The 14,205-nt window shown below is 42.8% G+C and overlaps 3 protein-coding genes across 4 annotated transcripts in view; 1 reads left to right on the top strand and 2 right to left on the bottom strand.

Moving 5' to 3' along the window:
• Nucleotides 1-203: 203 nt before the first annotated feature.
• rpl15 (ribosomal protein L15) lies at nt 204-3,470 on the bottom strand. The gene is made up of 4 exons (XM_083925334.1): nt 3,422-3,470; nt 2,312-2,493; nt 2,079-2,215; nt 204-554 (listed from the first exon to the last, which is right to left on the bottom strand). The coding sequence occupies exons 2-4, from the start codon at nt 2,481-2,483 to the stop codon at nt 249-251; spliced, it is 615 nt and encodes a 204-aa protein (XP_083781460.1). The 5' UTR covers nt 2,484-2,493; nt 3,422-3,470; the 3' UTR covers nt 204-248.
• Nucleotides 3,471-4,377: 907 nt separating this feature from the next.
• On the top strand, nt 4,378-8,242 carry nkiras1 (NFKB inhibitor interacting Ras-like 1). The gene is made up of 4 exons (XM_083925090.1): nt 4,378-4,450; nt 4,726-4,826; nt 5,042-5,283; nt 5,940-8,242. Exons 2-4 carry the CDS (start codon nt 4,733-4,735, stop codon nt 6,180-6,182), a joined length of 579 nt encoding a protein of 192 aa, XP_083781216.1. The 5' UTR covers nt 4,378-4,450; nt 4,726-4,732; the 3' UTR covers nt 6,183-8,242.
• A 1,227-nt stretch (nt 8,243-9,469) lies between these two features.
• LOC310955536 (ubiquitin-conjugating enzyme E2 E1) overlaps nt 9,470-14,205 on the bottom strand; it is a 28,698-nt gene continuing 23,962 nt past the window's right edge. For both annotated transcript variants that reach the window (XM_083925387.1, XM_083925388.1), the window contains exons 4-6: nt 14,034-14,166; nt 13,442-13,589; nt 9,470-9,607 (exon numbers count right to left, since the gene is read on the bottom strand). In XM_083925387.1, coding sequence (XP_083781513.1) covers nt 9,510-9,607; nt 13,442-13,589; nt 14,034-14,166 — 379 coding nt within the window. In that variant the 3' untranslated portion in view covers nt 9,470-9,509. The remainder of the gene's footprint in view (nt 9,608-13,441; nt 13,590-14,033; nt 14,167-14,205) is intronic.

The raw sequence follows: 14,205 nt of genomic DNA on the forward strand, positions 1-14,205 counted from the left end.
TAATCATCACATCTGACTATTGTTTCATTTCAAATATATATATATATATATATTTTTTTTATTTAAACATGAACTTTCAAGACTTTGAATAAAACCCTGTTATATATTTATTACCAAAGGCTGTAGAAAGAGTAAAATTCATTTCCTGAACTGCATGCACCCTGATGGTATGAGCTGAATGAAGCAGGCAGCAGACGGGCTCGTCACCATAAAAAGGATGTTTATTTGTTTGAATGTACAGGCCTGCTCTAACGATAACGGTGCAGCTGCAGGGTGTTGCGCCTCTTCCAGGCTGCACGGCGGGAGCCTCCGATGGTCAGGTGGAACTTGTGGCCCTTGCCCAGGCCGCGGCTCTTCTTTCCTGCAGATGTCAGGCCACGCATCTCTCTGTGCTTGTGCACAGCCTTTGTGATCCATTGGGTGTCTGGGTTGCGTCTGATGGCCTTGTGGAAGATGTCGACCAGAATCACCTCAAAGAACTTATAGGTGGAGTCCTCGCCCACCCAGTAGGAGCTCAGCACACGCAGGCCTCCACAGTGACGGCCAGCACGCTCCTGGGAAATGAAGACAGATTGAATGAATGGCCAGTCAGAATCAAACCTGTGTAATTATGACGCAAACCTACACAATCTAACTAAAACAACAGGGCTATGGCGGCTCCCAGTGGCAGCAGGAAATGTCATCTTCAACAGTCAGAAATCCTTTCAAAGTGCCGACAGTAAACGGGAGACAACATGCTCATCTTTACCACCCTGCTGCTCTGGGATCACATTTGATAAAAGTGCTTAATGTATGACATGGACATGTATACAGCACTTTTCCATTCATGTTTTTACTGCAGTTTGCAACGGTTTACTGCCTCTTGCTATTTACGTGTGTTGCTATGACTGTTGTATACAAACCATTTAGAAGGCTATGGTAGAAGCGTGCCTAAAAGCAAAGCTGATATTTGTAGTCGTAATAACACACAAACCTACTTTCAAACGTTAGGAAAGAATTGGACATCATCAGGTTTTTGGATTAGCGCAAACAACGCAACAGTGACCTTTTTAATCCACCACGGAAAAAACCTTTTATGGACGGCTGCACATTAATGGGAATATTAGTGGAATATATACGTTTTCTTTAGTTATGTAAAGAGCAAATTTAAATTTCCAGTAAAAAAAAAATTAGGAGGGTGTTATTTAAACTTCATGTAAACGCACTGATTGCCTCTTTATACAGCCATGGCCTTTCCCGTCCTGTGCACCAGCACCAAACTGAATAGTCTTGTGGGACTCACCCCAGGCCACTGTTAGTCCCATTTTCAGAGACTGAGTATGAACACCAGATTTCATGGAGGAGATATCTGCTCATGTGTATTGGATTCAAATCAGGCTTAACCTTTTCATGCCCCGCTAATTCCTGTCTGTGAGCCAGCATGCACACTACCAGGACCCTGCAACTGTACCAACTAAATGGAACTCAGCCATCCTTCATTTATCATTCACACCTGTGCTTCTCCTACAGTGACATGTCAAAACGTCTAAAAAAACAAACATCAAACAATTCCTTTTTGGGTGTGAACTGTGGTGAAAATGTCAGCATCAGTGCCACAAGTAGTGAGCCAGTCAGCCAGTGACCTTGAATAAATTATTATCCAGACAGTTTATGTTTAGGAGCATTACAGGGTGCATTTAAAATCAGGTAAAGATGAAATTATATAGATTTGGAGGAGCGCGGGCATACAGATGGACAGTGAAGAGGACTATGCTGTAACTGAGCTTCCAGGACACTTCCAACACCGTTAAGTGTTGTGATAAAGCCACCATTAGAATATGTTCAATCAGCAGCAATAGAAATTCACTCATACTATCCTAGACAATTGTAGAAATGTCCCAAATGTAAACCAAGTGCCAACACGTAGTGTTTATAGTGATGTCACCCGTCTCGACTGAATGGGTAAGGAAAACTAATTCTTTTCGGATGCAGTACACACTGTGTCTAAACTTCATCTGAAGCATCACCCAACCAGCAAAAGCACAACTCAGTTTCTCCTGGTGTTAAAGCCACTGGCTATTTAATAAAGAGGAACATACCTCAGCGGTGGACTGCAGACTGCGGGCAAACTTGATCTGGTTGACGCCATGGTGCACTGGCTTGCCATAGGTTGCACCCTTGGGAACAGGGCGTTTACGGCCTCCGCGGCGCACGCGGACACGGTACACTACGTAGCCTGTTTGAGCAGAACAAAGACACGGTTAGCAAGGCAGGTGTAGATGATGGCAGATCACCCGGCAGGAGAACAAACTCTTGGCTCAGCAGCACTCACCCTGCTTGGCCTTGTAGCCCAGTCTACGGGCCTTGTCAGGTCTGGTGGGTCTAGGAGCGCGGTGGAGGTTGGACAGCTGACGGTACTGCCAGCAGCGGACGCGGAGAAGGAAGCGCATCACATCTGACTGCTTCTTGCGCCATAGCTCCTGCATATACCTATATGCTCCCATGTTGACTTAACTGGAGAAAAACATTGTTGTAAGTTTAAACATTGGATGTCAGTGTGTTGGTGTCTAAAATGAATTATGATGCATTTTCTAAATCCACAATACAGGAAGAATATAGGACAACATGCAGCCAGCATCTGCAGCTCAAAATATAACATGTCAAGCTGAGCAACATCTACAGAAATCAAGTTTGAAAATGTTTCAGGCATGTGCCATGTGAGCCTGCAAGACAATATTTCTACTAGCTGCTAAATAGTTCAGATTAAAAAGTAAATGAGCTAGCCAGGAGCATTTAATTTAAAATCTTTGACTGAATTAACACTGGCACATGGTTCAAGACCACTGAGACTGTACACTTGAGTAGAGATTCCATTGTATTAAGCTAAGTTTACAAACACCCGTGATTTCATTGTCTCAGTGACTTCTACAACCCCATTCATTCATATATAAAGTATGTAATGGCAACACAGGTGTCCGATATATTTAAGAATACGGTGAGTTTTAATAATAAATAAGTCCATGCTTGTTAGAAAGCTTGCTAGCAACACAGCTACCATGCTAACGTCGGACGCGTAGCTTCTCATAGCCGCTTTAGCGTGATGCTAAAGACAAATACATACATATTTGTTGTTTTTAAACAAATTTAAGCGCAAAGACGCAAAGGTAACTTTAAACACTTTTCCAAACAGCATGGTAACAACACGTTAGCTCTGTGCTGTGGCCGGCAGTGTCAATGGCTGCCAGCTCCGACTGCATCAGACAGCATTAAAACAAGGCTAAGATCAGAGTTTTTAACACGGTTAGAAAACAAATAACCCTGGTGTATTGGATGATTATTAAGTCTCAGCACAACGTTCTAAGCCAAACAGACAGATGAAAGTATATTAAGGTTGATTTTAATGGATTACGTTTTGTACAAAAGCATAGAAATACTCGCTTACATGATGGCGTACCAGCCGGAAAGAGAGAGGGCATTTACCCAGCATGCCTTATGAAAACGACGGTGACGCATTTCCTCTGTTGTGCTCATGGGAAATGTATTTCTTCTGCTTTAAAAAAAAAAAAATCGTTTTTGATTATACTTTTGTGACTATTTCCAGGCTCAAGCACGCGCTTTATTTCCAATTTCAAGTCACTTTCAATTCAAAAGTAATTTTCTAACATGATGCTATTTGGGGTCTATATATTGATCCAAACTAGCAAATTCTTTCTACAGACGTTACTGCATGAGCTGTGTCTTATAAATGTAAACGTATTTACTGTATAGTTCACCTGATTATACTGTAATATGTGATAAAAAAAAACATTACAAATATAGAAAAGCAGCTGTAAGCGTCAACATAATTAACAATATGCACAGTGCATGTAAAAATATGTTACAACATTTGTATTATTAGTTACACAACATTATATAGCACACGATTATTGACTAAAACAAGAGCTATTATTATTATTATTATTATTATTATGTTATTAGAATTAATAATAATATCTCATCTCACCTTCAGCCTCTTATCCGGGGTCGGGTCGCGGGGGCAGCAGCTTTAGCAGGGGACACCAAACTCCCCTTTCCCGGGCCACATTAACCAGCTCTAACTGGGGGATCCTGAGGCGTTCCCAGGTCAGTGTGGAGATATAATCTCTCCACCTGGTCCTGGGTCTTCCCTTAGGCCTCCTCCCATTAATAATAATTTCAGTATTATAATAATAATAATAATAATAATAATAATAATAATTGTATTATATTATTGGTGGTGGGCCTGTGAATGTTCTCATTTGTCCAGGTCATCGTTATCCTCAAAGCAATTTCAGTCAAAAGCAACTGGACTTGGATTTTGGGGATACTTGGTGGTGGTTTATATCGCGCATGCGCATTAATAGCAAAATTCACTAGCAGAGCAGAATGGATGCGCTGGTTGCGATGCTCCGTTTAAAGACTTGATAGACAACTGTTCATCCTTGGGATTCAAGTAAGGAACTTAAGCTGTATGTACCAGTAATAACCAAAGAGTCCTTTAAAGCTGGCGTGACACTGGCGCGTTTAGTTACACGGAGAATGAGTTGTTCCGGTTAGCCTGTTAGCTAGCTGCAGGCTAACAACACAACTCTGCCATAACGAGCCAAAGTGACAGGAAAGAGTCAGGGTTTTGGAGAAGTCTCGTGTGCGTAAATGTTATTAAAACATGTCTATCATATGCTGTATCGCATTATAAACAATGTGACGTCTTGTGTTCATACATTGTAGGCTCGAAATGGGAAAAGGCTGTAAAGTTGTGGTGTGTGGCCAGGCAGCAGTTGGAAAGACTGCCATACTGGAGCAGCTGCTGTACGGAAACCACTCTGTAGGTCAGTATTCCACTGTCACGACACAAACCCAGCTGCACGTTTATACACACAGGTTTGTAAAATCATTTGGATTCACGGTTGTTTAATACACCTTGATCTGGTTTGATTGAATATTTATAATAACAGCCCCTGCTTAAAACTGATTGCAGTGTATCGTTCCTGGTTAGCTGAGAAAATCTCTCTTCTGAAGTTGTTGTGCTTTCTGTATTTCCCAGGCTCGGAGTCCAGCGAGACCCAGGAGGATGTGTATGTGGCCTCAGTGGAAACGGACCGCGGCGTGAAAGAGCAGCTGCGGCTTTATGACACCAAAGGCCTCCACGATGGACAGGACCTCCCCAAACACTACTACTCCGTGGCTGACGGCTTCGTGCTGGTCTACAGCGTCGACAGCTTGGAGTCTTTCAAGAAGGTGGACGTTCTGAAGAAGGAAATAGACAAGTCCAGAGATAAAAAAGAGGTGTGGTCGGATGTCTTACTCAACACTGTGTTAGTGCCTTTTAGATACTGGCAAACATCCACACAGGGTGGGGGTGGTTAGCACTGTCGCCTCACAGCAAGAGGGTTCCTGGTTTGAATCCCTGGGGCCCTTCTGTGTGGAGTTTGCATGATCTCCCCGTGTCTGTGTGGGTTTTCTCCAGGTTCTCCTCCCACAGACGTGTATGTGTCAGGTTAATTGATGACTCTAAATTGCCCGTAGGTGTGAATGTGAGTGTGAATGGTTGTTTCTCTATGTGCCATGTGATAGACTGGCGTCCTGTCCAGCGTGGACCCCGCCTCACGCCCAATGTCAGCTGGGATCGGCTCCAGCCCGAGACCCCGATAGGGACAAGCGGTTGAAGATGAATGACCTCCACACAGTGTAGAACATCCATTAAAGGGATAGCTTGGATTTTTAGAAGTGGAGTTGTATGAGGTATAGTCAGTGTGTTAGTCAGTGTGTTACCTACAGTAGATGGCGGTGGCACACCCTCAGTTTGGAAAAGCAGACAGCAGGACAGGCCCAGAAGCTAAGCCATGTACTGCTGTGGATAGGGACAGCAGCTATCATGCATCATGTACCATCTTAAACCTTTAAACATGAAATTTGACGTGGTGTATGTGTCGTGTCCACAGGTGACGGTCATAGTGCTGGGGAACAAGACGGACCTGCGGGAGCATCGTCAGGTGGACCAGGAGCTGGCGCAGCAGTGGGCGCGGGGTGAGAAGCTGAAGCTGTGGGAGGTGAGCGTCACCGAGCGCAACACCCTCATCGAACCCTTCACCCAGCTGACCAGCCGCCTCACGCAGCCTCAGAGCAAGTCTGCCTTCCCTCTGCCCGGGCGCAAAAGCAAAGGCACCCCGTCCAACGACATCTGAACACCCCCTCACTCCTCTCTGCTCTTTAGTGCGCTGCATTCACCTCATATGGGACTAATGAGCAGGACAACATGGACAGGCCGTTAGCTTAGCAACGGGACTTTGGTCGCTTCTGTGTAGATTTGACCATTTCACAATTACTCAGTCAGTTATATACAGTGTTAACATCATTTGAGGGGACATGTTCAACATTTTGGGATCACGTAGCACCTTTTTTAAAACAGAGTTTACAAAGTGCAAAGCAACTAAGAGCACAGTACCCAGAGGTTGATGGAACAACAGGGCTAAACCGTACAGCCAAACTAAAGCAACACAACATCTGGGCCTATACAACAAAATCAAATGTACTTATTTGCTTTCTTTCTGGGAGCTAGATGAGAAGCTTAATGTCAAACTCATGTCTGTGTGATGTTATTGATATGGATCTACTCATCTGTCTTACATAAAGAAAATAAATAAGTACATCCCCCAATGTGTTTACTAATCCAGTGAAGGTACATGTTGTATTTTCAGAAGTCCGAATCCGTAACACCTCTTTTCTGTACAGTGTGCTTAACACTGCACTATGTAGTCAGTCTGTTTCCCATTTAAGATGGAATGCCATCTTTAAAAATGTAGCACTTTAGTACCAAAGATTCGACACAACCCAAACACAGATCTTGTTGATTTCCATGTTTGATTTGTGATAGTGGACTAACACTTTTCTTTCCAGCTTAAGTGTGTGTACCATTCCAAGTTAGGGATAGATCTGTCTTTCGTTGATACAGTACTCACATGCCCATATGTGCTTTGAAAGAGTCACTTCTCGCTGTAATCGCTCCTCTCTATCCAAAGAGATCCCAGTCTAGTGCTAATACAGTGAAAGAGGCGGTAGACAAACTCTGCAGTCCACTTAATCTGTCTAACTCAAACTGTTGAAGCCTGGCTTTGGCTTTGGTGAGCTGCTTTGCCCGTTCGAAGCAGGCTGATTCCTGGGCCCCTGAGAGAGCTGCTTGAAGTATTCTCGAGAACCGCTCATCTGATCCACACTGATCCAAACTTGACGCTGCACTCCCTTGGTTCCTTAGCAATATATCTGCGAAGTCGATTGGATGAATGTTTCTTGAGATGTGTGAAGGACAGTGCTACAGACAGACACATTCCTTCTTGTATAGTTGGATGATGCTGATTTGGAAATGATTGCTCCAAATTTGTAAGAGTAGCAGCAAACAAACAGCTTTGGACAAAATTCAAAATGGCAGAAAATCAATGTAGATGAAAATGGATGTGGCTTATGCGGAATTTTGCACCTGAGACATGAGGTTTGTTTTTATAGGCCAAACTGCACCAAATTCAGCATTACACTCCCACCTGCCAAGTGAGAAGTAGATCACATAAGCAGTTCTTGAGATATGCACACACATGAACAGAGAGTCCTTGCTTTATAGTTAGGGGCCTGGATTTTGACCTCCATTTCTTTGGATTAGGAAGGGATCTCTTCATGGCCAATGTAGCTGATTCCAGCCACTTGTCACTCTTTGAACATGCATATGGGCTTGTTGTATAAAGACAGACTTTAGAAACCTTCCTTAAAGCTGGGGCACCAGACTCTTGACTTCTCTGGATGCTCATAAATGATGCATGTTTAACAGTATTTTCAGACAGGAATCATGTCATTTCCCATCGGATGTGAATGCAGCATGGATCCGTGTCCTCTGACAGGACTCTGCTACCCTATGTCTAGTCCAGGGGTGTCAAAATGATCCTGTAAAGGGCCAACCAAGCAAGAACACATCTGACTTGACTTATTTAATCGCCTGAACTGCCTTCACACAGTTGATTTGTTGGAGCAGGTGCGTTTCAAAAAACCTGCAGCCCCAGCGGCCCTTTACTGGATCACTTTGACACCCCTGGTCTAGTCCATCTCATATGTAAAGTATGGCCTGGCAGCAATAATATGTACCTGTGATGTAAGAGTTGATAACGTGTGTTAGTTGCACTCCTGTGTCGTCCAGCCTGTGTAATCCAGTAGGGCTGCTAGTTAAAGCAGCGTGTCAGTCTAACAGTAGAAATGGCAGTGTTGAGAGGAAATATTTATTCTATAACTAATTTATTTTTGTCACTTTTATGAGCCACATTCCTTAACTTTTGAAAAACAGTGAGCCAATGTGAAGGATGACCTGCGCTGTTTTCTGTGTCCTCAAAGTAATAACAGTTAATGTGCTGCTAGTGGAACACAGTGAGTGAGACTCTGGCATCAGAAATGATTCTCTGTCTTAAGTTGCACTGAATAAAATGTAGCCTCTTCATATTAAATCCTCGGGACATTTTAATTTTGGTGCCATTTCTTGAAGGTGAGGTGTATTATGTAGTACCCCATGCCCCTTTTGAAACACATTCTCAACCTGGGGTTCCTGACCCCCACTAGTGGTCGTGAGGCCTTCGTGGAGGATTTTAAGTGGTATAAGACAACTTTTTTTTATCTCAGCGTTTAATTCATTTGTGTGACTTTAACTCAATGAAATAGTTCTTTTTAAAGTTTGGATTATCGTTTCAGATTTGGACAGGATTAGGGCCCGCTGAAGACCTGAACACATGTCATATTCACAGAGCAACAGCCTCGCCCTGCGTTACAAAAGTACACAGTTAAATAAAATAGGTTTATTATGCTGTGAAAACGGCCTGTTTAAAATGGGGGTCAATGAGAAACTGCTCTATAATGCAAACAGATCAAGCAGGAAGTCGCTGTGGTGGGGCCTTGGTTTTGAGCCTTGGTTACAAACGGATCAGACAGAAGTCAGACGCTTCAGTTGGTCATGTTTAATTCTTAAGGGAGAAACAGAACAGCGTTTTATCAGTACAGATCACAAATCACAACCAATACCCATCCATATCTAAACATGTCTACATGTGTGAAACACCTTTTCAAAGAGCAGCAGTTTGGAGGGGCAGGCAAACACCAACTGGAACGCAATACATGTGAGAATTTACACTGACATAATCGACTGGGAATCATGCTGTGACACATTTTAGTATTAATGTCCATCTTCAAGCACAAGCTAAAAATCCAACCAGAAAACACTGAATGCATCATTGCCAGGTCTGATTACAGTTGGGCTGGAGATAACTTAAAAAAATACAACAAACAACAAAATGTCAGGAGTTAAGACTTCCATTGAGAGATAAAAATCCACTCGCCGCTCCATCTTCCCCTCCGCCCCCCTCTGCAGAGAGCTGCCCCTCCATCTTCCCCTCCGCCCTCCTCTGCAGGGAGCCCCCCCACCCCCACCCCCCTAAAGTCGACGCCCCCACATCCCAGAGTGGTCCATCCAGCGGCTCCTCTGGTGACTATGTGGCGTAACGCTTGGTCCACTGTTTGGCTATCCTGTCGTGTTCAGGTCTGTTTGTTGTGTACTGTGTGGCGATGCTTCCAACCAGCGGGTCGGCTGTGAACACAAGAACAAAACATGGTCATCCATTTTGGTTTGGAATATATGAATAGCTAAAGACATTTGAATTCCAATGATTTAGTGTTTCTACTTAAACATGTGTACTTGCTTTGATGTAAAAAAAAAAAAACATAGCATTTTTTCCTGTGGCCTCCCTGAGAGTTTCAGACCACGCCCGCTCACTCGCCGTGTTTCCATTACAAAAAAAGGCCACAGAGGGATTTAGGAGAGTCCGGAGGTGACCTATCACTCTGAATGGGTTTCAATCACTGATCAATGATACAGCAGAGCGCGCTGCTTCTCTGAGTGGTAAATACAGAATAGTTGTAGTTTGATTTAAAGTGGCCCGTATGATTCACGTCAACTTATGTAAAGAGAGAGAGATTACTTTACTTCAGTGTGTTGTTGTGGCGTCTGTTCTACCTCACTTCACTACCAGCTGAGAGCTACATCCATCACAAAAGAGGCCCTGCGTTTTTGGCGAGATAGACCCGCCTCATTCGGGGTAGTCAACCACAGTAAAAACGCACCTATCGTCGCTGAGCTGCCTTGTAGCCTGTTGCTCAGTCGTCGTTGTGTGATCACAACATTGAGATGCTAGCGGCAGTCTCTTTAAGCCCACCTCTTGAGAAAGCCCAGACAGCCGTACAGCCGCCATACAACTGACTAATGGAATATAGCAGCACTTTGTACAGTGAAAATTCACCATACCAGCTTCTAAATCAAAAACTACACAATCGGACATGTTCCAGCAGAAACGTCATCCCAAGTTGGGGAAAAATGAACACCACCAGAAACCAAGATTACAGCTTTCCCTGACATTAGCGTGTATCTAGCAGAGTAAAAGTGTAACACACTGCAGTAATGGGCCTGGAGCATGACCCAATAAACAGATCAATGTCACTACAAGCCAAGAGTAGAAAAAAAATGTTTTTTTGGGATGGCCCGAAATCAGAGGCTTCCATTTTTATTCATTATTGGAAGCTTTGGCCACATCTAACATTGCAACATTATATCATATATGACATGTGACAGGAAAAAGAATATATTCTCCATCTCTTAAAGCTGCTTACTGTTATATTCACTTTGAATTCTTCAAACTACAGGCACGGTTAGTGGTCTTTATAAAAACTTTTAAGAAAGCTTTATAAGCACTTGTATCAGTCTGGCACTGGCTTTCAAACATGAAGGAACGTGAAGCGATTGGATCATCAGTGTTTTCTTCGATTAGAAACTCCTTTCTGGATGCAGCAACATCAGTATGTAGCCTACACACACTCTAGAGCAGGGGTGTCCTGCATGTTTTAGGTTTCTCTCTGCTCTGACACACCTGATTCTAATGCGCTGCTCGTTACTAAGCAGCTGAAGCTCGGCACAGGTTTGAAAATCCTTAGAATCAGGGAGAAGCCTAAAACATGCAGGAGCAGGGTTGGACACCCCTGCTCTAGAGCCATGAAATAATAAACACACACTTGTCAGACTCAAACTCTGTTCAAACATCATTTCAGTTAGCAGGCCCACATGAAGGGGGAGAGGGAACGCCGGGAGAAAACAAACAGATGTACGTGACGGTAAACTAAGCATATTAAAGCTACTTATGTTGCATTACGTGGAAGGTTACCAACGGAAGATTACTGAAACAATTAGACACAGTCAAAGTCCACTACTGTTCCAAACTTAAAGATTTGTCTAATTCCATGACGTTTCCAGGCCTGGAAAATAAGATTTGGAAATTCCATGACTTTTTTCAGGTTTCCCATGGCCGTTAGACCTCTGATAATCCTAAAGAATATGCGTTGAAGTTACAGTCATATGTGCGTGTACATGTCAGCAATTGCTGTAAAAACCTGTATTGTGGAATCAGTGTCATTATTAGGGGTGGGAATCTTTGGGTGTCTCGTGATTCGATTCCAATTGTCAGTGTCACGATTCGATCACGATTCAGGATCTATGTTTGAATTAATACATGCTTCAGGATCCACTCAGGTCCTAATCATGGCATGAGGGCATAAGATTATATTTCATTTTTGAAAAAAGGTATCAACAGGTCGCAGTAATGTAAACACACAAAGGCAAATGTCATGATGAACTTCCACAATTTTATAGCCTCTCTATTCTCTGCGACTTCAAAAAGAAAAATGCTATTAACATAAATGAAATTATACATGCAGGCTAGGAGCTGCCTTATTGCTCAGAATCATAGACATTTTCAAAATAAAATTGAACAAAGTAATATTGTAAAACTGGCAGTTTGCCTTTTTGTAGTTTTTGTTTTTTACAATATAATATTGTTGTGTAATGTATATTTTTTAAAGACCCTTTATCCTGAAATTCCACAGTGAAACGTTCTGTGAATATTACCCAATTAATCTTATTTCCATATTCATTTAGTATTTGGGACACTTTATCCTGAAAACGAGAGGTGGACACAACAAAAACATTTTCAAAGTAATTTTAGGAGTATTTCATGCCGTGTTTTGCTCCTCAAAGGTCCTTGAGACAGTGGCCACGGGTTCGACTCTGTGGACCTGTGGCCCTTTGCTCCTTTCCTGTTGCCCTTTGCTCCTTTCCTGTTTGTCCTATATAATAAAGGCTTGGAAAACTGCCAAAAAAAGGTTAATACTTCATCTCCTCTCTTCAGGTAAAAGTTTTATACCACAGGGTGAGACAGAATGACAGTAAAGTGTACCTTCATGTCAGCAGCTGTTTCAATGCATTTAACATAAATGTCAGAATACGGGCGCACTTCAAATATAGAGCCGCCTCGTTTGACTACGGAGAAGCGAATGAGAGCTTATTTGACTGCAGTGGGCGTTTGTAGTGTTACCGAATTACCTGACTTTCATTTTGCAAACCTCGCATATGTCCATTTTCTTTCCCTGGAGGTTGTCAAAATCCAAAGTGCACCCAAACGACTTCAGTGACGGGCATGGTAGTGAGTGACTAGCCATTAGCTTCCTGCAACAGTATGCTACAGAAGCCGCGAAGTGCGCACGGTAAGACGGAAACAAAGTTTGTAAGAATCGATTTTTGGACGTTATGAATCTCGGAAGATAGGAATCAGGATTTTTAAATGAATCCATTTTTATGCCCACCCCTAATTATTATTATTCCATTGTTTGATAATAATACCTTCTCATTGTATTCCATTTTCAATGTAATACCAATGTTTTATATATGCAATACCTTAATATTGCATGTTTTTGTCATGTATGATCTTTTTTGCTTTTTATGTTTCGAAGCACACTGAGTCTAAGCCTGTCGTCTGAAATGGGCTCTATAAATAAACTTGACTTGTAAATGCGGCATAAAAACATCTATCCACTTAAGGCTTTTCCTCTCAGTCTGAACACATACTGCACCACCTTCTGTCTTCAATCTGGATTTGGAAACAGTCCGAGGAGCTTTATCTGGAGACGTACGACTTTAAGGCTCTGTAATACGAGTAGATTTAATGAAGTGAACCTTCAAATCCTTAAAGTGAAGTCCTGTAAATGAGAGTTTTATGTTCTCCAACATTAGAATTACTGGATGGAGAGGACTTCCTGCTCATATGGAAGAATACAGAGTTACTGCAGTTAATGAGATGAAACAAACCCTGTGACATTTTATAGACTATTATCATTCATTTTTAGGAAAAGTACCATGTCTTGAAATGGTGCTTTTTCAGACAGTTTTACCTTGCTTATGAGTCAGAGCTGTTATACTTTCAAATGTAAAAATAACATGTACAATCAGCTGTCAGCAAATATGGTAAGAAACAGCGTGTGTATGTGTGTGTGTGTGTGTGTGTGTGTGTGTGCGTGTGTGCGTGTGTGTTGCAGCTCTCACCAGGGTTGCAGTCAGTGAGCAGGGAGCAGATGGACAGTAGGACCTTGGAGATGGTGAGGGCAGGACTCCAGTTGTCCTTCAGGATGTCCAGACAGATCACCCCCTGGCTGTTGATGTTGCAGTGGTAGATCCTCGTACGGAACGTCACCTGGACACACGAGAGAGGAAAGATGAGTGTTTACTCGGCACATTTGTAGACATCAGCTCTTCTCTTGTATGCTCCACAGAAGATTCCAACCCTCTGCACGGAAACGGGTTTATTCCATCACAAATACACGTGTGACGAGTAACTACAATTACCTTTAAGAAGGTACATTTATGCTGAAATGATGACTTAGAAAAGGAAAACGTGAGGCCAGAGTAAATGTCCACACTTTTTTAATACAGTTTGGTTTTGACAGCTCCTCCTTGAGAAGGTTTAAATGCAACAGAGAGAACTGGGGAATGCTCATTTCATTTAGCAGCAGTCAAAGTGCAATGGTGCCCTCTAGTGGAGAATGGAGAAATGACACCTCTTGGAAATAGAGCCATCTGTGCCATAGTTTCCAGAAAAAAAAGCTTTGCTGGATGTCAACAACCATTCACCACTCACCTTGGGTGGTTTGAAGGGGTAGTCTGGTGTGAAGGCGATGTCCAGGAAAAACACTCCTCCCTCGTACACGGAGCCTGGAGGGCCCAGGATGGTCGACCTCCACTCATAGATGTTGTCTCCTTTGGGCCCCGCGCTGTCAGTACACAGGAAACATTGATTCTTGATTAATTAC

Source organism: Echiichthys vipera, assembly GCF_963691815.1.
Source record: "Echiichthys vipera genome assembly, chromosome: 13".
Classification (NCBI taxonomy): Eukaryota; Metazoa; Chordata; class Actinopteri; order Perciformes; family Trachinidae; genus Echiichthys; species Echiichthys vipera.